Genomic DNA, 26,509 nt, shown 5'->3' with positions numbered 1-26,509 from the left:
TTATATAAATGGAACTGTACAATAAATAGTACATTATGTCTGGTTTCTTTTACTTCATTTTTTTTTAAATAGTATCTTTTTTTAAATTAGAGAAATTGTAGGTTTAGAGAAAAATTGTGTAAAAAATACAGCAGTCCCATATACCCTCCTATTATTGACACTATGCTTTAGTCTGGTACCTTTGCTACAAAAGATGAAAGAATATTAAAATAGCACTATTAACTACAGTTCAAAGTTTACATTAGGTGTATTTTTCCCATATAACACCCTATTATTAATACTTTGTATTAGTGTTGTACTTTTGCTATAATTTATGAAAGAACATTCTAATACTTGTACTATTAACCCCAGTCCATCGTCCACAAAAGGGTTCAATGTTATACACTCCCATGTTTTATCTTCTAACTTTCATTCTAGTAACATACATGACCCCAAACTTTCCCTTTCAACCACATTCATACATAATTCAGCACTGTTAATTACACCCACAATAATGTGCCACCATCACCATTATTCATTTCCAAACCTTTACAATCAACCTAAATAGAAATTCTGTACAAATTAAGCATCAGTTCTCCATTCTCTACCAGTCTATCCTGGTAATCTATGCTCTAGATTCTTACTCTATGAGTTTGCTTATTACAATTAGTTCATATCAGTGAGATCATACAATATTTCTCCTTTGGTGTCTGGCTTATTTCACTCAGCACAATGTCCTCAAGGTTCATCCATGTTGTCATATGCATCAGGGCTTCATTTCTTTTAATAGCTGAATAACATTCCATTCTATGTATATACGACATTTTGTTTATCTATTCATCAGTTGATGGACACTTGGGTTACTTCCATCTTTTGGCAATTGTGAATGCTACTCCTATGAACATCAGTGTGAAAGTATCTGTTTGAGTCTCTGCTTTCAGTTCTTCTGGGTATATATCTAGCAGCAGGATTGTCAGGTTATATGGTAATTCTATATTTAGTTTCCTGAGGAACTGCCAAATTGTCTTCCATAGCAGTGCATCGTTTTATATTCCACCAGCAATGAGTGAGAGTTCCTACTTCTCCACATTCTCTTCAACACTTTTAATTTTTAAAATAATAGCCATTATTATTTTTTATTATGGGTGTCAGATGATATCTCATTGTGGATTTGATTTGCATTTCCATAATAGCTAGTGATGTTGAGCATCTTTTCATGTGCTTTTTGGCCATTTCTATCACCTCTTTGGAGAAACATCTATTCAAATCTTTTGCCCATTTTTAAATTGAGCTGTTTGTTTTTATTGTTGAAGTAGGATTTTTTATATATTCTGGATAATAAGCCTTTATTGGATATATGATTTCCAAATATTTGCTCCCATTGAGTAGGCTGTCTTTTCACTTTCATGACAAAGTCCTTTGATGTACAAAAGTTTTTAATTTTGAGGAGGTTCCATTTATCTATTTTTCTTTTGTTGCTTGTGCTTTTTCTTTTTAATTCATGTTTATTGAGATATATTCACATACCATGCAGTCATACAAAACAAAGTGTACATTCGATTGTTTACAGTATCATTACATAGTTGTGCATTCATCACCAAAATTAATTTTTGACATTTTCATTACCACACACACAAAAATAATAAGAATAAAAATTAAAAAAGCATAATTAAAGTAAAAAAGAACACTGGGTTTTTTTTTTTTTCTTCCCCCATTTTTCTACTTGCCCATCCATAAATTGGACAAAAGGGAGTGTGGTCCATATGGCTTTCCCAATCATGTTGTCACCCCTCATAAGCTACATTTTTACACAGTCGTCTACAAGATTCATGGGTTCTGGGTTGTAGTTTGATAGTTTCAGGTATTTACTGCTAGCTATTCCAATTCATCAGAACCTAGAAAGGGTTATCTATATTGTGCATAAGAGTGCCCACCAGAGTGACCTCTTGGCTCCTTTTGGAATCTCTCAGCCACTGAAGCTTATTTCATTTCCCTTCACATCCCCCTTTGGCCAAGAAGATGTTCTCCATCCCACGATGCTGGGTCTAGATTCCTCCCCGGGAGTACTATTCCACGTTGCCAGGGAGATTCACTCCCCTGGGTATCAGATACCTTATAGGGGGGAGGGAAGTGATTTCACCTGCCAAGTTGGCTTCGCTGGAGAGAGAGGGCCATATATGAGCAACAAAGAGGCATTCGGGAGGAGGCTCTTAGGCACAATTATAGGGAGGCCTAGCCTCTCCTTTGCAGCAACAGTCTTGCCAAGGGCAAGTCCTGTGGTAGAGGGCTCAGCTCATCAAACCACCAGTCCCCTATGTCTGTGAGCACATCAGCAACCATCGATGTGGGGAACCCCAATATCCCTGCATTCTTCAACAGCTCTTTAAAATATTTTAACACACTTTGTTACTCTTTGTTTTGTTAATGTGATATATCACATTAACTGATTTTCTTATGTTGAACCACCCTTGCACAACTGGGATAAAACACACCTGATCCCTTGTATAATTCTTTTAATGTGGTGTTAGATTTGGTTTGCGAGTATTTTATTGAGGATTTCTGCATCTATAGTCATAAGAGAAATTGGTCTGTAATTTTCTTTTCCTGCAGTATCTTTATCTGGCATTGGTATTAGGGTGATGTTGGCCTCATTGAATGAGTTAGGTACCCTCTTCTTCAGTTTTTGGAAGTGTTTGAACAGGATTGTTATCAGTTCTTCTTGGAATCATTAGTGGAACTGTGGAGCCATCTGGTTCTGGGCTTTCCTTCATTGGGAGGTTTTGATGACTGATTCAATCTCTTTACTTGTAGTTGGTCTGTTGAGGGCTTCTATTTCTTCTTGAGTCACTGTAGGCTGTACATATGTTTCTAGAAATTTGTCCATTTCACCTAGGTGTCATATTGTTGGCTTACAGTTGTTCATAATTCCCTCTCTGATGCTTTCTATTTCTGTGGGGTGAGTAGTAATGTCCCCCCTCTCATTTCTGATTTTATTTATTTGTACTTCCCTCTTTTTTTGTCAGTCTAGCTAAGGATTTTCCAATTTTATTGATCTTCTCAAAAAACAAACTTTTGGTTTTGTTAATTTTATTTTTTAAATTCTCAAATTCATTTATTTCTGCTCTAATCTTTGTTATGTCATTCCTTCTGCTTGCTTTGGGGTTTCTTTTCTAGTTCCTCCAGGTGTGCATTTAGGTCTTTGATTTCAGTTCTTCTTTTTCAATGTAAGTCTTTAATGTTATAAATTTCTGCCTCATCACTGCCTACATTGCATCCCATAAATTTTTATATGTTCTTGTTTCCATTTACCTCAAGATATACTCTGATTTCCTTTGCAATTTCTTCTTCAACCCACTGATTATTTGAGACTGTTAATAGTTCCCCACCTTTTATAGATTTCCAGCTTCAATTCATGATGGTCAGAGAAGATGCTCTGTATGACTTCAATCTTTCTAAATTTAGTGAGGCTTGTTTTGTGACCCAATGTATGGTCTACCGTGGAGAATGATCCAATGTGCTTGAGAGGAATGTATATTCTGCTGTATTGGGGTGTAATGTTCTGTATATTTCTATTAGGTCTAGTTCATTGATCATTAGTCAAGTTTGCTGTTTACTTACTGATCTTCTGTAGATGATCTATCTATTGATGAGAATGGTGTACTGAAATCTCCAACTATTTTTGTAGAGGAGCCTATTTCTCCCTTCAGTTTTGGCAGTGTTTGCCTCAAGTATTTTTGGGGCACTATGACTAGGTGCATAAATATTTACAATTGTTATCTTTTCTTGGTGGATTGCCCTTTTTATTAATATACAGTTTCCTTCTTTGTCTATTATAACAGCTTTTTGACTTAAAGTCTATTATGTCCCATATTAGTATAGCTCCCTAAACTCCTTTGGTTACTATTTGTATGGAAATACATTTTTCCATCCTTTCACTTTCACCCTATTTGTGTCTTTGGGTATAAAGTGAGTCTGTTGTGAAAAATAAATAGTTGGATCATGCTTTTTCGATTTAACTTGTGTCTTTTGATTGGGAGTTTAATCCATTAACATTCAGCGTCATTACTGTAAAGGCAGCATTTACTTCAGCAATTTTGTCCTTTGGTTTTTATATATCGTGTGTGTGTGTGTATATATATATGCATATATATACATATATTTTTTTTCCCTCTCATGTCCTTTATTGCAACATCCTTTTCTGTATAGTTGAACTTTTGTGATGTAACTGACTGATCCTTTCTCATTTTTTTCTGTGTATTTTAAAACTACTTTCTTTATGGTTACCCTGGGGTTTACAGTATACAACCTACATGTATAACTCACTAATTCAAAAAGATACTGACTTAGCTTCAATAACAATTTCTCTGTTCCCATATGCCTGTATTTTTGCTCTTTATGTTGTTTTTGTCTCACTTTAACACTTTAGATTTTGTACATCCTTTATCAAGAAATGTGCCCCCTTTCCTTGTTTAATTGTATTCTGGTTCTTACATGAATTAAAGAGTTATATATTGAGGATACAGTACTATTGGGTTTTGAGTTACCCTTTTAGTTACCCCTACTGATAATCTTCACTTTTTCACACAGCTCCATCCTACTCTTTCCTCTCTTTTCCTTTCAAACTGCAGAACTCCCTTTAGTAATTCTTGTAGGGCAGGTCTCTTGATGAACTCTCTCAGTTTCTGTTTATCTGTGACTATTTAAAACTCCCCCTCATTTTTGAAGGAAAGTTTTGCTTGATAAAGAATTTTTGACTGGTGGTTTTTTCTTTTAGTAGCTTAAATATAGTATATGATGAATCGTTTTCTATTGCTACTTTCAGAATTCTCTCTTTATCTTCGGTATTTGACATTCTAATAGTATGTGTCTCATTACTTCTGTTAGGATTTATTCTGTTTGCAGTACATTGAGCTTCTTGGACATGTATGTTTGTGTCTTTCATGAGATTTGGGATGATTTTGGCCATTATTTCTTCCATTATTCTTTCTGCCTCTTTTCCCTTCTCTTCTCCTTCTGGGACACCCATGACATGCATGTTGTGTGCTTTGCTCTGTCACTCCAATCCCTGAGACACTGCTTATTTTTTCTATTCTTTTCTCTATTACCACTTCTGAATGTACAATTTCAATTGTCCTATGTTCTAGTTTGTTGATCCTTTCTTCTGTTCAAATTTGTTGTTGTATGCCTCTAGAGTATTTTTAATCTCTACTATTGTGCCTTTCATTCTCATAATTTGTTATATTTCTCTTTATACTTTCAAATTCTTCTTTATGCTCACACATTGTCTGATCATCCTTTAGCTCTTCATGCATATTTTCCTTCATCTCCTTGAATTTATTTAGGATATTTGTTTGAACATCTTTGATTAGTTGTTCCAACTTCTGAGTCTCCTCTTAAGTTTTAATTTGTTCCCTTTACTGAGCCATATCTTCTGTTTCTTAATATGACTTGTAATTTTTTTGCTGCTGTCTAGGTACCTGATTATCTTGATGTTAATTCTGAATGTTCATTTCTCCCTCTTGTCTAGGGTTTTATTGTTGATTTGCTTTGTGCTAAGGCTCTTCTTTGACACTTGGTTTCACTTATTCTTGACCTGTAGAATAATCTGTGTTTAACTGTTCAGATTTTCTCAGCTCTTCTTCTTCTGATTCTTCCCCTGGATATGAGGTGCAATTTTTGAGACTGCACCTTTTGTGGAATTTTTTCACCCCCTGAAGAGAGCTTGCTTTCCTCTCCTCCTTCTCCAGGAATCTTGATCTTTTCTGTTTTTTCTTTTTTCAGACTTTTCTCCCCAGCTCTTACGATTTGTTTAAATTTTCTCTCTCATTCATCGCTCCATTTTCCTTACACTTCTCAGTTCTGGTCCCCATCCTATCTTATAGCAGTTCAGTTTAATGCCCCCCCACACACTTCTTTTCTGTGAGGCTTTTCTATCTCCAGTTTCTTCCCCCTTAGGGCATCCTTCCCTGGGAAGCCTGATGGGGTCAATCCAGAAAGACAAATCAGTTGAGAAAAGTTTGTTTTGCTTTTAGGTGTTCAGCTGACTAAAACTTAATTGAGTGAGGGCACAACAGTTCTTACTAGCCTTTCTATTGCAGTCTCTCTTTTATTTTTGTTCCTGGAGGCGCTTTTGTATCCAGCACTCCTCAGCGACTTGTGTTTCACTCTGAGTCTCTTTGGAGTCACAGTGCCTGGATATGCCTGGAATTCTAACCTCCTGCTGTGAGTCACTCTGTGGTCTCATTCTGCAGTGGGAGGGACCTGGGCCATACTGCCTCTGTGGACTCCCAAGTTGTGCAGGACTGAGTGAGGGGGAGGGGAATGTAAACTGACTGGTGTCTGGGATGGACTTCTCTTACCTGAGAATTTTTTGTTTTTCAATTCAGTCTTACGGAGTCTTTTAGTCTCTACTGTCCCCCAGAGTTCTAAGCAAGTGAGATTTGTCCTTTTATTCACTAAATCTCTGGGGAGGCTTTTTCAGGGGATGTCTTATGTTGTCATGTTGATGACATCACTTTTTTCCTACTTTTATGACTTTAAGTTATATGTTTCAAGTTGTGACATTTTGCTGAACTCCTTTTCAGATGACTGACACTAAGATATTATTTCTGCCATGAGTTAAATTTAATTTTTACTAATTTATTTCAGTATTTCTGGCAATCCTCTTTGCATTACTTACTTCAAAAATTACTCAGTCACGTTCTCAAAATGTTTGGAGGGGGGTCTTAGCTGTCTGGAGATTTTTGTAATCTTTCAAGATTAATTTGTCAATAGTGCTATAGTTTTGAAGTAGGGGAGGAGGAGAGAATTCTATATCTACCAGGAGATTTTCTTAGGATGTCAAAAAACTCTGGTTCTGTTGAGAAAAAATATATGAACTGCATTCAGGGACTTATTTTTTACACAGCCCACAGGTAGGCAGATATGGAACAAGAACAGAATAGAAAGGTAAGGAACACATACATGGCAATAACAGAAACTCTCAGTGGTGAAAAGGAAATACTTGGGATGATTGCTAGGGTTTACAATGTCAAAATGTAAATGGCATGCAGCCTAACCAAGTGTGCCAGTTTGGCTGTATTATGTCCCCCAAAATGCCATGATTCTTTAATGCAATCTTGTGGGGGCAGACATATTAGTGTTGATTAGGTTGGAACCTTTTGATTGTTTCCATGAAGATGTGACTCAATCAACTATGAGTGAAACATTTGATTGGAAAATTTCCATGGAAGTGTTTCCCCACCCGTTCAGGGTGGGTGTTAATTAAATCACTGGAGTTGTGCAAAAGAGTTCACAGACAGAAGGATCTCAGACCAGCTAAGAGTGACATTTTGGAGAGCAACTGAGAGTGATATTTTGGAGAGGAGCTACAGCTGAGAGACACATTTTGAAGACGGCTGTTGGAAGCTGACATTGATATTTTGGAGAAAGCCATTTTGAAATGCAACCTGGGAGCAAGCTAGACGCCAGCCACATGCCTTACCAGCTAACAGGGGCATCGGCCATCCTTCAGCAAAGGTACCCTATTGTTGATGCCTTACCTTGGACACTTAATAGCCTTAAGACTGTAACTTTGTAACCAAATAAACCCCCTTTATAAAAGCGAATCCATTTCTGGTGTTTTGCAAAACAGCAGCATTAGCAAACCAGAATACCAAGAAATCCAAATTCATGCTAAAGGGGCTACTTTTCATGTGATGTGTAATAAGCTGTAATTTTCTCTGTATTTTTTGAAGTCATTGAATCATGCTTTAGTCTTGGCATATAAATTCTTATAAGCTTCATGTATAACCAAAAATGAAGATTTATAAAGCATAATTTAGTGGATTGTTGTGATTCTGATCTTTGTACAAAGAGTGAAGTCTCTTATTTGTCTCAATTCAGTAGGTCTTGGCTAATAAATATCAATCCAAAAATGTTCCATTTACTGGCATTTTCTGAGGCTGATTTCCTTGAGGGTATTACATTTCTGAAACATAATAACTAATCAGGAGTCTTTAGCCACTACTTAAACCATTGTATTGAACAACGGTGAAGAATGTACTGAAAAAGTCCTAATGAGAGCATAAGAAATGTTACCAAGCTTTTCCATAGAATCAAAGCAGAAAAGGTTTAATAGCACATTTTATGAATTAAGTTAATTACAGAATGATCATTTGGGATTAAAAGATTACCTTAATAAAGCTCTTAAAATCTAATGGAATCAAAGGAAAAGAGACGGTACCATGATATTTAGTACTAGTTACTCAATAATAAAAACAGAATAAACTCATAATTTTAATGTGCCAGTGAATCCTTTTTTAGGCATCTAATTTAATTGCCTGCACTAAGTGTGCCTGTTTTGTTTGCTTGTTTTTGTTTTTTGTCTTTGATAATGGGAGTCTGCACCTTATGTGCAAAGAGAACTAGGGCAACTCACAGAGCAAGAAACTAGTAAGCATGTTAATTCTGGGAATGTCACTTTGGTAGTCTAGAATTGGAGATAGCTGTTAACCTTTTCATTTTAGGGAACAGTATTCAATCATTTATCAATACATTTATCAGACATTACATATTACATGCCAAGTTCTGTTCTGGACACTGATGACCAGTGTAACACACAAAATTCCCTACTCTAAGGAAGTTTACTTTCTAGTGGAAACAGAAAACAAGTAAGTTCAAAAAGTGGAGGTGCTACGAAGCAAACAAAATAGGATATTGTGAGAGAATGGGAATAACATGAGACAGAGTGATCAGGGAAGGCCTTCCTAAAGAGATGATACATCAGCAGAGACCTGAATAATGAGATAAAGGCAATCATTTGAAGAGCAGGTGAAAGGGCTTTCTAGGTAAAAGGGAGGCATGTTCCAAAGAATAGAAAGGTCAGCCTAGTGTGTGGAAGAAAGTGTTACATCATGAGATTGGAGAGGCAAGCAGGGACCAGCTCATGTAGGTCTTGAAGACCAAGGTAAGGAATTCAGAATTTATTCTAAGTGCAAGAGGAATTCTAAGGGAGGTTTTAAACAGGGGAGTATTATAATTTGATTTATTTTTTAACAATATCCTTCTATTTGCTATGTAGTGGGGAGATCATGGCTATCTGGACAAGGGTGTCAGTAAAGACAGTGAGAGAAATGAATAGATTCAGAATAGGTTTAGAGCTGATAGGAATTAACATCTACTTTTAAGGACCCTTCTTTATGGTCTTTTCTTTTGTCAGTTCTTTTTCTTTCTTTCTTTTTTTTTATTAGAGAAGTCGTGGATTTATAGAATAATTATGCATAAAATGCAGGATTCCCATATTTTCACATACCACCCTTTTGTCATTTCTTTCTTGGGGGATTATTTATTTTTCTTTTATGTACAAGCATGACTCTTAGAAGTGGAAAGGACTTTAAAGGTACCTATTCTAATCCCCTACTCAATGCAGAATTACCAGTCCAGTAACTAAGATGGTCATTAGGCTTCTAGTTCATTGTCTATGGTAGTTTGGAACAGTATGTACCCCAGAAAATCATGTTCTTATAGCTAATCCAGTCCTGTGGGTGTAAACCTTTCATAACTAGGACCTTTTGATTAGGTTACTTCAGTTAAGGTGTGGCCCAGGGTGGGTCTTAATACTCTTACTGGAGTCTTTTATAAGAGAATGTAATTCAGACAAAGAGAGAGAAAGCAATGGAAGCAACATCTGAAATCAGTGAAACCCAAAAGAGAAGGAAGAGAAGGAGATGCCTCCATGTGCCTTGCCATGTGGCAGAGCTGCCAAGGATTGCTGGCAGCCAGTTTTCAGGAAGAAAGCATTGCCTGATGATGCCTTGATTTGGACATTTTTCTCAGCCTCAAAACTGAAAGCTTTTAAGCTAATAAATTCCCATTATTAAAGATCACACATTTCATGGTATCTGCTTTGAGCATCTGAGGAAGCTAAAACACTATCTCAACTATATGATCCTGTTGTACAGCTCTAATTGTTAGTTCATTTTTATTACACTGAGCTGAGACGTGCTCCAGAATTTCATCCTTTAGTCAATAAGTACCGTGTGTTAGTTAGGTGCCAGTTGCTATGATAAGGCTGGGGACTAGGGGGGTACCAAAGGTCGTTGGTAGGGACGAGGTGGTATCAAATATACTCCATGACCTTCATGAGAGCATGGAGCTCACTGTTTTTCAGGGAGATGAGCCCCGAAAATGAAAATACAATTCAATAAGTAAGTCATTGGAATTTTATTCTCTAGAATTACTCATGTTATACCTATCCTCTCTTCCACAAGACAACCTTTCAAATATTTGAAAACAGCTATCATGTCCCAACATCTCAAGACCTCTCTAACTCACTTATCAATAATTCATTAAGTATTTATTGAATGTCAACTATAAGACAGGCACTGTCTTAGGTATTGGGGACAGAGCATTCAAAAGAAATAGCAGATAAAACATCTGTGCTCATGGACCTATATTCTGGTGAGAGAAGATATAATAAGCAAAAGACAAATATGCAGTATGTTAGGTGGTAAGGAAACAGGGGGTAGGGAAAGATAGGGAGTCTTGGGAGCGTGGGGATATTGCTGTTTTTATAGGCTAGTCAAAAAAAGCCTCTCTGAGAAGGGAGCATTCAAGTAAAGAACTGAAGAACTGGCATTAGGCATTGAACTAGGTCTGTTGTACTCGGTGCTAGGACCAAGGTTGACAGTGGGGTGGGGTCAAAACATTAGCAAGTCCATCCTGAGCAAGTGACCTTTAACTTGAAACCTCAAGATGAGTAAGAATTAGAGGGAGGAGGAGTAAGGGAGAGAAAAAGCAGGTGCAAAAGCCAGAAAGTGAGGAGAAAGCTGCGAGAGCTCGGAGGAGGTATGATCAGGTGGGAAAGTCTGGCTAAACAACTCAGATATTTAAATTGACCTTCCCAAGATATGGCTCCCAGCTCCATCACCAAGCTGAGAGAGCCCTTCTCTGAATGTGCTTAGTTTTTTTTTTTTTTCTTTTTAATCTTCATTTTATTGAGATATATTCACATACCACGCAGTCATACAAAACAAATCGTACATTCGATTGTTCACAGTACCATTACATAGTTGTTCATTCATCACCTAAATCAATCCCTGACACCTTCATTAGCACACACACAAAAATAACAAGAATAATAATTAAAATGAAAAAGAACAATTAAAGTAAAAAAGAACACTGGGTACCTTTGTCTGTTTGTTTCCTTCCCCTATTTTTCTACTCATCCATCCATAAACTAGACAAAGTGGAGTGTGGTCCTTATGGCTTTCCCAATCCCATTGTCACCCCTCATAAGCTACATTTTTATACAACTGTCTTCGAGATTCATGGGTTCTGGGTTGTAGTTTGATAGTTTCAGGTATCCACCACCAGCTACCCCAATTCTTTAGAACCTAAAAAGGGTTGTCTAAAGTGTGCATAAGAGTGCCCACCAGAGTGACCTCTCGGCTCCTTTTGGAATCTCTCTGCCACTCAAGCTTATTTCATTTCCTTTCACATCCCCCTTTTGGTCAAGAAGATGTTCTCCATCCCATGATGCCAGGTCTACTGAATGTGCTTAGTTTTGTCCATGTTCCCCTTTGAGGATGGCCTGTCTAGTGAAGACTGGTATACCAACTGCTTTATTGTGGATGCTGTATTTCTGTCAATACAAGCTAAGATTGCAGTTATAATCCATTGAATTTGTAATTCATCAGAGCATCTGGTGTTTTTTTCCCCACGTGATATAGCTGTCACATTGTTATAGGTACCCAAGGCTTTCTAATCCTGTCGGAAGCTTAGGTTCAATCACAGTACCTGGAAAGGATAGGTCAGGGAGGCATTTGGAGCCAGGCAAATCTGGAGAATGGGCTAATTTCAAGGCTCCTGACCTTTCCTTCCCCACTCCTCTCCTTGTGTGGGTTATGGCTTCACTGTCTGCATATGGCCTTGCTTCCTGCTACTGTGTGTCTGCTGAGAAAATGTGAGGGCCACACTTCTGCAAATTGAACACATCTATTTTAATGTGCTTTAGGAATTCTTAGGCTATCTGAAATTTCATAATTTCCTTTCTTCAGTTAATTAATATAACTGCAGTTTACTATTTCTGGTGCCCAAGCATACCCTATTGTGCAAGCAAAAATCTCAGCTGTCACAATGTAATTTCATTTCCTTTTATTCAAGACCTTGCTATCTTTAAGTTTGTTCTATGGGCCTTCTGTACTTGGTTTCAATCTCCCTCCCTCCATTCCAAGCCAGGCCTGTGCTCATGGCTGTTGCTTTAATAAATTCAGCTGGGACAATGGTCCCTTTACAAAATACCTTTAACTCTGAAGTACTGGTATCCCAAAAATGTGGGAAATAGTACCAGTATAAGCCACCTAGGTCCTGAAAGTGCTATGTATGCTATGTACCTTTTGCCCATCTTCTTACTAGTAATGATATCAATTGACTACAAAATACAAATAATGATTTGCTTTTGCTTAGCCACCCCCTTCTGTGCTGACTGGACATAGTGGTTACATACCCAAAGCAACTTGGCAGAACTCTTGTTCTGGCACTGGTGGAGAAAGTCCACACCTGCTCTCCTGCTTTCTGACAAGGCAAATGTTCTATTTCACATAATGATCCAGGAAGAATGTGACAGGCAAGTTCTTAAACACCCTTAGGATAATCAGATTTCACTGTGAAATACTGTGTATCTTTGTTGTACTTCTCAACAACTATTATAATTTTATTTTTATGCCACAAGTGTTAGAGTCATAATAGTGAAGAAATCAGACAAGATCCTTGTTTTCTTGGATTCTAGTGATAAGGGATACTATAACCACAAATTTAAACTTACAGTTTCACCTCTAATGCCCTTTTCACCTCTGGGTCCCTAAAAGAAAAAAAAGTTAGTTCAGGGTCTTATTTATCAAATGTAGCTGAGGTTGTACACAGAAACATGACGATTTGTGTTTTCTACCTAGCAAGAAAGTTTTTTTTTTTTATTAATTTATATAAATTCTAGCTTTTTATTCCTAAATAAATCAAAGCAAAACAAAAACAAAAACCACCTGTTAGTCCATTAATGCTGTCTGCTTTGCTATCCCTAGCTGCACACTGAAGTGAGACTGGGACAACAAGCTATTTATTCATTTAATTAAGTCAAAACAGTTGATCTAGCAGTCATATGCAAAACAATTTAGAAAGGAAAGTGACAGGTTAAATTTGACTAATATTTTTCTCCTTTGGGCTTTGAAAACTGTTTCTAAGGTGGTTTTTTTTCCTTTCATCTCCTCTTTCTACTTTTTTAGCTGCTTCCCACAAATTTTGACATGTTGTACATATTTTCATTCAGTTTAAAATATTTTCTAATTTACTTGAGACTTTCTCTTTGATGACTGGATTATTTAGAAGTGTATGGTTAAGTTTTCAAGTGTTTGAAGATTTTCCCATTATCTTTCTATTACTGATTTCTAGTTACTCCATTATAGCCGGACAACATACTTTGTATGACTTCAATTCTTTTAAGTTCGTTAAAATTTGTTTTACAACTCAAAATATGGACTATCTTGGTGAATGTTCCTAGTGCATATGAAAAGAATGTGCAGTCTGTTGTTAGATGGACCTAAGGCTTTTTAAGCTGCTGTTACTATTTTCGTGTCCACCATTATGTAAATTATATATGTGCTTTATTAGTAAAAAATTAGATGGTACCATTCATCTTTCCTGTAACCCGAATTTATCCCTTCACAATATAATATGAATTTCTTCCATGTTGATCAATCCACATTCCTCCAAATAACTACAGTACTCACCTGATATTTAATAGACTGATAATATTTTTATTTAATTTCCTATCATTAGATTTTGTTTTTTTCTATTTTTGTCATTATAAACAACTGTATTAACATCCCTGTACTCTTTAAAATTTTTGATAAAAACTGTCCTTCAGAAAGTTTCTCTGAATTTGTATTCACACCTGCAGTATATGGGTGTGTATATCTCTCCTGAAACATGCCATGTACTATCATTCTTTGTCACTCTTGCAAGCTAAAATACTATCTCACATATTTTTCACATATTGTCATATGTACTTCTTCTTTTGGGTTTCCCATCTTGTCCTCAGCTCACTTTAAATTAGGGTATCAACTCTAAAAAACTGATTTTTAAGACATCTTTACAGCATTTCTTTTTTACATTCTCTCCCACCTCCAACCCAGTATTAACAACCTAGTTAATAGCTTTTTCATATCTTTTTCTAACAAGATATTTATAAATATATTTATGTATGCATGGGGGTTATTTGCCATGTTTTATAAGATTGGGAACATATTATATACACTTCTATGTGTTACGCTTTCCTACTTCAAAATGTACCATGAAATAACCGCAAGTTAGTTGAACTACATATAACTAATTCTCTTTAAAAGTTACACAATATTTCATGAAATAGCTATACCATAGTTTGCTCAACTATTCCTCTACAGATGAGCATTCACATGGTTTTCAGGGTATTTTTTGCCAATACAAACGGTGTAGTGATAGACACTTGGTGTACTGGTGCTTTTATTTTTATGGGATAAAAGTGGAACTCTTTGGTTAAAATATAAGTATATGCACTTATATTTTAACAAATATCTTCCTGAAAAGGCTGTCATTCACATTTCTACCAGTGATAAATGACAGTATATTTTCTCTTCTGAGACGTTAGATGTAATACCTCCTTATTACTTTAATTTGCTTTTCTCTAAAAGTAAGATAAGTACCTTTTCAAGTAATTTTTGACCTTTTGGATTTGTTTTTCTACAAATTACCTATTTAGACCCTGTGCTGGTTTTCCTATGGGTTTTCAATCTTTTTCATACCAATTTGTTGAGAGCTCTTTGAACATTAGCTTGTTACATGCTGCGTGCTTTGCAAATACTTTCCCCAACCTACCTTTTTATTTTTATTTATGGAATCTTTTTCCATACAATTAAATTTTTTTTTCAAATACTCAAATATGTTTTCTTTTCTTTTATAATTTTTAGATTTCCCATCTTCTATAAAAGATCCCCCCAACTCTTAAGCTAGGCATTAGTTTTCTAGATTATTTTTCTAAGATTTTATAGTTTCATCTTAGTTCATCTGGGATTTATTTTTTAAAAATCCTGGGTGAAGTAGGGTTCCAATTTCATATAGCTGTAATAGGACAAAGTAATTCCATCCCTCTTCCCTGTCACTGGTTTAGGAATGGGTATGTGGCTGGATGCTGGTCAATTAGCCACAAGAAGAAAGGCAATGGAAGACTTTTAGAAAAAAATTTATTTTCCCAAGGTAGACACAGATCACTTTTTCCCTTTGGATAATAAGTATGTGTGTGGATCATAATTATGGATGTGACTCCTAAAAAGTTGTAGTCATTTGCTATACTCCTGATCATGAAGTCAACATTTGGGATGGAAGAGTAAAGATATGGAAAGAACCTGGTCTTGGATAGCAAGATTGAGTCACTAAATTAATGAAATCTGAAGTCTTCCTACTTCTGGATTTCTTATAACGTGATGTAAATTTCCTCATTGTTAAAGCCAGTCTGATTCAGGGTTCCTATTGCTTGTAGCCAAAATTATCCTGATATACTATTCTTGTTGTAATTAAATTCCTAGATATTCTGAGGTCCATTTCTAAGCTCTAGGGGAGTTCCACTGATGAATTTGTTTATTTCTTTGCCTTACCTTATAGCTTCATTTACAATGACTTGGTAGTGTTTTCTTATTTGAAAATGCAAGCTCCCCCACCCTCATTCCCTGCCACTATTTTTCTTTGCAATGTTTTCGGCCATTCTCAAATGCTTATTCCTTCATAATGAACTTTTCATAAAAGTTTCTTCTGAGAATGGAAAAACAGAAAATGGAAAAAATGTGATGTGCATGCTGAATATTATAAGGACCTTTAAGAACTAGCCATAAACAAAACAATAAGATATTTTTATTCAGCCATTTATTTATCACATTTTCTTTGGCTAATTAATATTTCACATTTTTGACAGAGGCGAACAATTGCTCAGTAATCAGAACAGTATGTATTCCTTTGCTTGCTGAAGAACCACCCACTGAAATAAGAGAATTCTCCCACTTAAAATCTCCAACTTAGACTATATAACTGAGTGGTAAATGCGAAAAGGCTAAAGAAATGTTGAGTTATACAATTATTTTGCTTATAAATCCAGTAACTTTGGTGTTGAATTTTTTTCTCAATTTATCAAAGAGTAGAGTTGTACTTAATACTCAAAGCATTCCATTTTTTGTATTTTAAAACTGTCTCTATATATAACACTTTCAAATTATTCAAAATATTGATTCTCAATTTGACCCTTTTTACTGTGCTTCTCTTGTATGTTTCCCTATTATCAGTATTGTGAAACTCTCCCAGGAAACCATCACCTCCCCAACCACTGTCTTATTTCTCTGCTTCATTTCATAGCCATATTTCTAAAGCACTGGTATATACTAACCGTCTCTATTTCCTCTTCAGATATAGCTTGAATGAGGTGGAAAGAGCACTGGTTTTGAAGTAAGAAATATTAACTATATAATTCATTAGTTGTAACACTTTGAATGACTAGATGAATCTCTATATACATCATCGGTTTCCTTATCCATTAAATAAAAATACTAATATTCAATTCAACAGTTTACTGTGACAATTTGAGAAGTAATTAAATATTTTCTATCTACTCCCTTCTTCACTGCAATCTGTACTCCATCTTCCAATGCAACTCAGTCTCTCAAAAATCACTGTCGACCACTCCTTTCTTAAAACTTCACCTACCCAACCTTGTACTTTTCTGGCTTTCATGCTATTCCTACCAATTATTTCTTTCTTTCCTTTACAATTGGTACTTCCTAAGACTCAAATCTTGCCTGTCTGCTTTTCTTTTGCGATGGTCTCTCCTTCAGTAAGATCCATTTTTATTGTTTTAGTGGTTACTTCTATGTTTATGATGCTCAAAAACTGCCAGTTCTATTTTCCTTTCTCAACTCCAGTTTTAAGTGCCTACCTCACTATTATACTTTCTTCATTACACACATGATCTCCAAGTTCTCTGTAAAAGAGAAAGAGAATATCTATTTTTTGCCCTTTGCTTCTCATATACCCAGGTTGATCCTTTTTATTTGAAAATTTTATTTTAAAAACAGGACTAAAGGAAAAATAAGGAACATGAAAAAGTAAAAAGAAAGACATGTATATTGACAAACTTACAATTCCACCTGTTGGGCCTAGTATACCTTCTCTGCCAAGGGGGCCAGTATTTCCCTGTTGTGATAAAAGAAAAACGGTCAGTCTCATTTCCAGTACAATTCAGAAAAAATCCGAAGAATATCTTGTTCAATGGTAAAACAGCTCACATCTTTGTGATTACAGTTCTTATTATAAAATCTTATAATTAAATTAGCAGAAATAATAGTAATTTTGATTCACAATCTGTGATGCAATTCTGTAAGTTACAGTTTTGAAATAATATAGTATGTTTTCTGTATCAGGAAAGATACAGTATCTAATAAATTGATAAATCAGCATTGTAATTTTTATGCAGAAATAATTTTAATGATGTCATTTTATGTGTGTCATTACATACATGGAATTAATTTATATATATAAAGGACTATGTGGAATGATGAACAAATTGGTGAATAAATTTCTTTATAGATGTTGAAGGAATAGATGTTTAAGTGACATACATCATGGAATACAGAGAAAGCTTGGGAGAGAACCAGAGGGCATCCTATGTAACTAACTAAACTTCAATTTCATCATCTGTAAAATAGGAATAAGAATGTCTACCTCATAAGACCATTGTTAAGACTAATTGTGAAAAGTGCTTATTAAGTTGCAATCTGTTATTTGATTATGAAGATACTCTTGAATAACCTAGGTATGAACCCTTTCACTTCTCAATGAATACAAAATACCCTTTTTAGTTTTCTTTTCTCTCAACCTCTACCCCCATTCTCACTGGCTGCCAATTTCAGTTTTTCTGGTTCAAACTTAACCTGTAACACATAAATGCAGATGTTTAACGGGCTTCTCTTTTTCCAACTCCTCTTTTGCCAACTCCTGCCAAAGTATAGGAAATACTATTAATTGTGATCGTTATAAAGCTATTAAATTGCTTTACTATTAAAGTGGCATTAAATAGTGAAATTATCTGATACTCTAAAAGTAAATCTAATTAAATCACATTTAAATGCAAAGCTCTACTTTAAGTGGTAATTTCTAAATATGGTATCCAAATCTCAAAGATTTTCTTAGCCTAACCAAATGTGTCCTCTGGTCTGGCTGATTACTGAAAACAATGACAAGAAAGCTTCAATCTAATCAATCGAACTGTGATCTTTGAAATAATGATTCATTTTAAAACATGGAGTGGTATACATGGATTCAGATAAAGTAGGACCAAAGAGCAAACAATTGTTTATGTTTATCTAGATGTGTCCAAAGGACATGGTGCTATAATTTTAACGGTTGGTAGCAGTTAGCTACACAAATATATCTTTAAAATGAAGAATAATTAATCCAGATTTCCTAGTTACTATTAGTTTTATTTATTTAATCATCAAATTGTTTTGCTAGCATATTTTATGCTAGGTACAGAACTAGGTACTGAGTCACTTAATAATATCCATTTTATATTCTAATTCTTATTTGCCTTTTGCAATGAAGTCAATAAGATGTTGATTCAAATCCTGGCTTTTCCACATACTAGCCATATATGTCCTTGAGCAGGTTAGATTCCAAGACTCAGTTTCCCCCCTGCAAAATGGGGATAATGGGATCTCTCATGGGATTTTTACGAGCATTAAATGAGATAAAGTGCACAAATTTAGTATCAGTGTCTGGTATATAATAGTCTGTAGCTAAATATTAACTTATCAGGAATTTTCACCTGTCTCCTAAAATGACTTAATCAACAGATGTCTACATGCATAAATAAGTATTTGTGAGCTAGTTATCAGAACTTTACTATTGGTGAGCCAATAAAATTTCTGGACATGCAGAGCAGTACAAGCTCAGATCCTGGCCCAGAGAGACAGAACACTTGGTAAGACCCTGCTTAGGACAGGTGCTAGGCAGGTAGCCAACGTCTTTTTGACAATATCAAGAAAGGAATTAATTAACTGTGAACTAAATAAAACATAAGTGAAGGGACTTAGTTCTTCAACAAGAACTGAAGTGCAATATTTACTATAGAGATGCCTACCCATCTTTAATCCACCTGTGTAAATCAAGAACTAGACTTTACCTAAAGCACCAACTTTCCAGTTTTTCAGAAATCATAAAAATAACTAATAAATTCAAAGAAATGTTGAGAAGGGTCTTTAAACAAACATTTCCCATGACAACACTGTCCTATGTATTAAAAATAACTTAATGTAGGAATTAGAGAAGAGGTGTAGGATTTAAAAATTTTGATTTTTCATTTAATATTTTGCACCATACAGTGGTTTTCAGCTGTAAAGTCTTCTTCATGATTCCTTTTTCCTGGATGTGAACTGGTCCCCCTCCTCCTCTCTGCTTTCTCTACCCCTTGCCCTCACAGCTACTGTTAGTCATAGAGGTGGTACTATTATAGCCAAACCACTGTTTGAAGCTTTATAGCTTTCATTTTTTTCCTTTTCAGTTTTTAGACCATCTTACCAATTAGGAGGCTGTGTTTAGTAAAAAACGAAGACAAACCAAAAAGGGAAAAATCAAACAAAATCAATGACCAGTAACTGCTGATAGCTTATTTATATTCTCTACAGTTTGCAATTCCAGGCACTAGACAGCTAAATTGTTAATTGGAGTTCTTCAGACCCCATCTTTGCAGCTCTTTAAGCACCTTTCCCTTGGGATATCCATCTTCTACCTGGAAAACACAGCCATAAGGAAGTATTTTTCAAAGTGTGATCTGAAGAGCTCTGGTCAAAGGCAGGCCTCCTACAGGTGGTGCATGGGGTGGTCTCAGGTTGTATTAATGCTCATAATGTGAATTATTTTGCTTTGTTCAGGCCAGGCTCTCCATAGGGTCCTTGATCACCTTTCTAGTCCTCTGCGTCTCAATATAACCAACCAATTAATAAATCTGATAACAGTACAGAGTATTTCCCTTTTTTTCTTAAAAGCAAAAACTGGGAAAATACGGGGTGGGTGGCCTGGGGGACTTTTTGCTCAAACTAATATATGAACTGAAAAAGTTTGAGAATCTCTGCATGTGCTCTAATGAGCTTCTATCTTAAAAGTCACTTGCTTAAGTTTTTAATTTGACTTTTATTAATTTTAGAGTTCATAACCTGATTCCTACAATAAACAACCAAAATTTCTGGGTAGGTAGAATGTTTTTACACTTACTCGCTGTCCAGTAGGACCTTTAGGACCTGATACTCCAACCATGCCAGCATCTCCGTCAGGACCCTAGAAACAAAAAGTCAAAAATTTTATCTGAACATGAAAATATGAATTTTATATGAACATTTTACAAATGAAATACTCTTGTACCAATATATCAAGAATAAGCTCTTAAAAAATCAAATGTGATAATGCATGCTGAATGTTTAGGGGGAAGTGTACTGAAGTCTGCCATTTACTTGGAAATGCATCAAAAATGGATATAGAGAGAAAAAGAGAGAGAGAGAAGGATAGATGGATAGACACATGATAAATTAAGTGGAGTAAAATGTTAATGGTAGAGTTTAGGTAATAGGTATCTGAGTTTCACTGTAACATTCTCTCAGTTTTTTTGGTATGCTTGAAAATTTTCCTAATAAAATGTTTGGAAAAAAATAATGAGAGGGATCAAAAGCAAATCATATAATAAAATTGTGAGAACAATATATAGTTACATAAGTTTTAAAATTAACATATTCAAAATTCAAACATATAAGTCTCTATACAATTAAAATTTTGCTGATTAAAAAATTAAAAGCTCAGGTCAAGTTACTAAAAATTGATATTAAACATCTCTTTTTTTTTTTTCTAGATAGCTTGAAGACTAGCAGAAAAAACATAAACATACTTTAGGGCCTGGGAATCCTTGAAAACCTGTCAAACCTTGAGCACCATGTTCTCCCTGCAATGTGAACAGACACAATCATCACTGTTGTGCAACAGTGGCCTGCTCTGTAGAATAAATATTTGGTGAGTTTCTGAGTTGGCACATACAGGCTGCCCTTTCAGGCCAGGCTCTCCACATGGTCCTTGATCACCTTGTGCTCCTTGGTGACCTCTTTTACCTTGCATCCCAGGTTCACCAGGTAGCCCTTGTTCACCCTATGGACAGAAAAATGAAAGGTGATCCCAACTTTAGAACCAAAAAACATCTTGGCTTTTAAATGAAACCCAAAGATAGGCTTATCCTTAGCTATAGTACAAGGTACTGGGGAAATAAAATTCTGCATGATCAGCCTCTCAGCCAATATTTTCCACACAAGTAATATTTGATTATAATGAACAAGAAGGGTAGCAGAGAGGAAAGAAATGTAATGTCAGAGGTTGTGATAACACAGGATGGTAGGGGACTTACAAAATTAGGAGGAGGGTGGTGGAGCTACAAAGAGGATGGTGAGAGTGTAGTGTGCATGGGTGTGTTTACATGTGATGGAACTTGTATTCTCTTTGAATTGATATTAGTTTGCTGTTTTTTTTCCCTACCGTGCAGAGAAAATTCAGTTATCTGACACCAGAAATGGAGCAGGGCTTACTGACGTGTGAACCCTGGTTTTTGCCACAATGATCTTTTCAGTGAAGGAATTTCCATCATCTGCTTCCCATAGTTTCTCCAATATAAACTGTTATCTTCATTTTTATCCCCTAAAAGTTCACTTCAGTGATATGCTTAATTATCATTTTATTTTTAAAAGTCAAGGTTTCTTCATTTACTTTTTATTTTTGCTTTTGAAATGAGAGTTGGACTATTTTTTTTACACCATTTCTAATAATAAACTTAGGAATCAGATGTAGTTAGGGGTAGGTTAATAAAAGATAATGCTTAGTTGACTTGAGCCAAATGTTCTTCAAAATTAGTAAATTATCTTTCACTGATTTGACATAAAGCTGTGTCTTTGGCACTAGATAAATATGGATCCTTTTCTTATTGCAGAAAATTCACACATAAGAGGTAGGGATTTTTCTGACATTTTTTTTTCCCCTTGGCTTTAGCATTTGCTCAGGTGCCTTGGGTTTCAGTGGAAAGGGATTATTCATGGTATAAATATTAACAGAAGGCTCAAACAGGAAACAGTAAGTAGCTGGTTTTCAGCTGACCCATATTGGTTGGAATACCTGAAAATTGTGTAGAAGCGGAACTATCAAGTTAAGGGGTAATAATGATTTCTAGGCTTTTATGAACTAATCTCTACATTGACTGGGTCAATAATGCACTCTGATATTTCTAAGAGAGGCCTTGTCGGGAAAATCTATTGACACATGACAATACTCCATGCATGGAATGCTAATGCAAGACTTAATTGCTCTCACTAATTCTAGAAAATATTCTGTACTGTTACCAGATTTATTAACTGGTTGGTTATGTTGAGACATAGAGGATTAGAAAGTGTATCTGAGAAAGTATTCATCTGGAAGTAAATAAGATTTCTCTGTTTTGGAGGAGAAGGTAGATGACAGAGAAAAAAGAACAAAGATGAATCAAAGACACCATTTTTAAGCATTGCCAGTCCTGGGTTAATGGGCTGTTTTGGCAAATTAAAAGCTATGTGGTTATCATGGGAGACGGACATGTCAAGGGCACATACTTTTCTTTTTACCTAATGTGTTTTTACTATTTTTACTATTAGCCACATTTTATTGAAAGCCATTAATCTTACCATCTTGTGATCTAGCTATTAAACTCAGGACCAGTAAGGGTGGCCAGAGCTGCTCATCCATCAGAACAAAGCAACAAAGTACCTTTGGGCCTAGAAATCCTGGGCTTCCTGGCAGGCCTGATAAGCCTCTAGCTCCTCGAGGACCTGGAGAACCAGCCAGTCCTGTTCTTCCTGGGCTGCCTCTGATGCCCTTAATAAGAAAGATAAGAAAGGAAAACTGCTGCAGTTATTAGAATATCCATGAGAGGCTCAATAGGGGTTTGGTGGGCTAGTGTTTTAAAGGCTGCTTGTCAAAACACTGCTTAGGTTTAGGAGTTATCCTGTGCTTTTTTCCTCAAATAAGTGAAATGTGTAAATAATTTTGTGAGAAACCCCTCCGCTCACCTGAAATCTCTGATTATAGTTAATGCAATGATCTTAGGTCTTTAAAATAAAAATACTGAGGCACTGCATGGTCCACCGGTATCTTCTGATTTTAGCCTAGGTGTGACGCATATTTGTTGTATTCCCAACTTTTTGTTTAATACTCTAGTTTCCATGACAGATTTATTAACTAATTAATGTCTCCTTAAGAAGAATATTCTATTTCTTAACCACAAGTGTTCCAGAAAATTTACTATAAATAGTTTATTATTGGGAATAAGCTTAAGCAAACAATAGTTCCTTAAAATCAAGTCCTAGAACAGGGGCTGGCAAATTATGGCCACAAGCTTAATCTAGTCTGCCACCTATTTTTGTATAGCTCGTGAGTTAAGAAGTTTTTTGTTTTTAAATGGTTAAAAAAAATCAAAAGAAGACTATTTCATGACATGTGAAAATGATATGAAATTAAAACTTCAGTCTCCATAAATAAAGTTGTATTGGAATACAGCCATGCCCATTCATTTATTCAATGTCTACAATGACAGAGTAGTGGCAACAGAGACCTTATGTGGCCCTCTCACCACTTTGCACTGCTGCTTGCTGCACTATACATTGCAGTGATTCAGTTACAACTCAACTGTGTTTTGAAAGGCACATATATCATCTTACTATGATAATTTATTTTATTTGTTTTATTACCAGGGAATATCCATCATGTCAAAAAAATAAAAGAAGAGAAAAGTGGACTTGGAATGTCATGCTTTTAAGGTATAGTGGTATGTGGATTATTTTGTTATCAGATTATTGCCTTGTGTTTGTTATGCAATGACATTATAGCTGTGCTAAGAGAATACAATATTCATCAACATTACCAGACCAAGTACTTATCACAATATTCCCATTTTACAGGAATACAACAGTTAGATAAACTAGAAAATTTAAAAATTTACTGCAGCAGAATATCTTTGCAAAAAAATGAAATCAAGGCTGCAACTAAAGTAAGTTTCTAAACTAAAGTAGTCCAGAAAGGAAAGTTGTTTTCAGTTTTAACTCAGTACACTGAAAAGTGTACTGGAATTGAAATGTCAAGTTGCTCTACAAACTTCCCATCCTGTCAAAAATTAAAACAAGCAGTGAGATCTCCATTCCCATACAAATTTGCAGTGAATATATTTTCCGAGCTCTAACAGTTCCAGCAGTGCTTTATGGACTCTGATGCAAGAAGTCTCTCTGTTTCAAAATCCATTTAATTGCAATTAAGGAGTTCCCAACTAATCTCCAATTGTAAATGACTAACCTGCAATGTAATAAAATGCTAACAAGCAATTATCAAGAGAAGAATATAACAGAATGCTATAAATGCATTCCAAGCCATGAATATGCTCAATGAAAATCACATGCTCATGAATTACAGTGTTGGCAGTACCTATCTCTGTGAAAAGAATTTCCAAACATGAAATGTGTAAAATATTTGAAATCTCATTATAAATTAGCATTAACAGAAAAACAGATGTTGATGATAGTGAACACTAACTTTGAACTCCAATAAGTTAAATGTTATCCTCCCAAAGAATTCCATTCTTTTCACTAGTAGACTTCTATTACAAAGAAATGTACTCAATTAGTATATTTGGAATTTCATCAATAAAAATTTTGTGGGAATTTACTTTCTCTCATTATATAAGTCCCTACATAATATCCTTGATTTTGCCTCTTGCCCCACAAAACCTAAAATATTTAGTATTTGACCATTTACAGAAAAGGTTTGCAGATTCCAGTTATAGGAGATGATTGCTTGCTACTTTCTGAGTTGATTTCTGAGATACTAAGTTGGGTTGTGCAATAGTTCTTCCATGCATTCAAAAAATATTTATTAAATATCATCTGTGTAAGGACGGTGGCATGGGAAAGACACAGTTCTTGATTTCAAGAAGCTTAAAATAAAGAGAGATAGAATGTAATATATATAAAATTATAATGAAGGCAAAAACATTAAAAAAAGCCAGAATGAGAAGAAATACTGAAGAAGTAAATTACTTCTGGTGCTAAACAGAAAAGGAATCACTGAGGAGGTAGCAGCAGAACTGGATTACAAGATAAAGAGATTGCCCTTAAAGATATAAATGTGGTAGGAGAGATGATTTGGCTCAAGAAAGGATAGAGTTATTTTTGTGGAAGATCTGGTTGAGAAAATGAGATTTAAATGGGAAAGCCAATTTTGAATTCAATACCAAAGCATTTTTCTTTTTTTTTTTCAATAACTATTTCCTCCAAATTGTGTTATTACATATCCTTTTATTCTCTTACTTATGGTAAAAAATAATTTAATATTCTTTATTTTTGCAAACTTTATCAAAAAATTAAAAAAAAGTTTCAAACAAAACAAAACAAAGGAATAAGAAAAACAAATATCCTAATATAACTACATTGCTTCCAATATGCTCCTACCATACACCAAGAAAATTAATGAACCATAGTCATTCCTGAGCATTCCCATATCATTAAGATTACCCTCAATATATCTTATCTGTTCTTATTAGATTATCATTCCCCTTTCACTAGTTGCTGTCTATCTCTAGGTCCTCTATATTCTATAATATAAGACACTTATTATACGTTTTTCACCAAGTTCACATTAGTGGCATCATACACTATCTCTCCTTTTCTATCTGACTTATTTCACTCAACATTAAGTCCTCAAGGTTCATTCATGTTGTCATATGCCTCATGACCTCGTTCTTTCTCACTGCTGCATAGTATTCCATCATGTATATATATCACATTTTGTTTATCCACTCATCTGATATAGCATTGTGAACAATGCTGCTATGAACATTGGCGTGCAAATTTCTGTTCATCACTGCTTTCAGGTCCTCTGGGTAAATACCAAGAAGTGAAATTGCTGGATCATAGGGTACCTCAATACCTAGTTTTCTGATGAACTGCCAAACTGTCTTCCAGAGTGGCTGAACCATTATACAGTCCCACCAGCAATGAATAAGAGTTCCAATTTCTCTACATCTTCTCCAGCATTTGTAGTTTCATGTTTGCTTAATGGCAGCTATTTTTATTCATGAGAGATGATATACCCTTGTGGTCTTGATTTGTATTTCCCTAATAATTACTGAAGATGAACATTTTTTCATGTGCTTTTTAGCCATTTGCATTTCCTCTTTAGAGAAATGTCTTTTCATATCTTTTGCCCATTTTATAATTGGGTTATTTGTACTAATGTTGTTAGTTTTAAGATTTCTTTATATATATAAGATATCATCTCTTATCAGATAGATAATTTCCAAATATTGTCTCCCACTGAGTTGGTTGTCTCTTTACCTTTTTGACAAATTCCTTTAAGGCAAAGAAGCTTTTAATTCTGA

The 26,509-nt window shown here is 35.2% G+C and overlaps 1 protein-coding gene across 1 annotated transcript in view; it reads right to left on the bottom strand.

Annotated features, from left to right (window-relative positions):
* Positions 1-26,509, bottom strand: part of COL24A1 (collagen type XXIV alpha 1 chain) — a 466,350-nt gene that overhangs the window by 31,101 nt on the left and 408,740 nt on the right. The window contains 6 exon segments of the mRNA XM_037826738.1: positions 12,785-12,820; positions 17,170-17,223; positions 20,299-20,361; positions 20,963-21,016; positions 21,109-21,216; positions 22,852-22,959. Coding sequence (XP_037682666.1) covers positions 12,785-12,820; positions 17,170-17,223; positions 20,299-20,361; positions 20,963-21,016; positions 21,109-21,216; positions 22,852-22,959 — 423 coding nt within the window.

Source organism: Choloepus didactylus, chromosome 2 (assembly GCF_015220235.1).
Source record: "Choloepus didactylus isolate mChoDid1 chromosome 2, mChoDid1.pri, whole genome shotgun sequence".
NCBI lineage: Eukaryota > Metazoa > Chordata > Mammalia > Pilosa > Megalonychidae > Choloepus > Choloepus didactylus.
The sequence above is the reverse complement of the archived record's forward strand: the minus strand, read 5'-3'. Positions and strand labels throughout refer to the sequence as shown.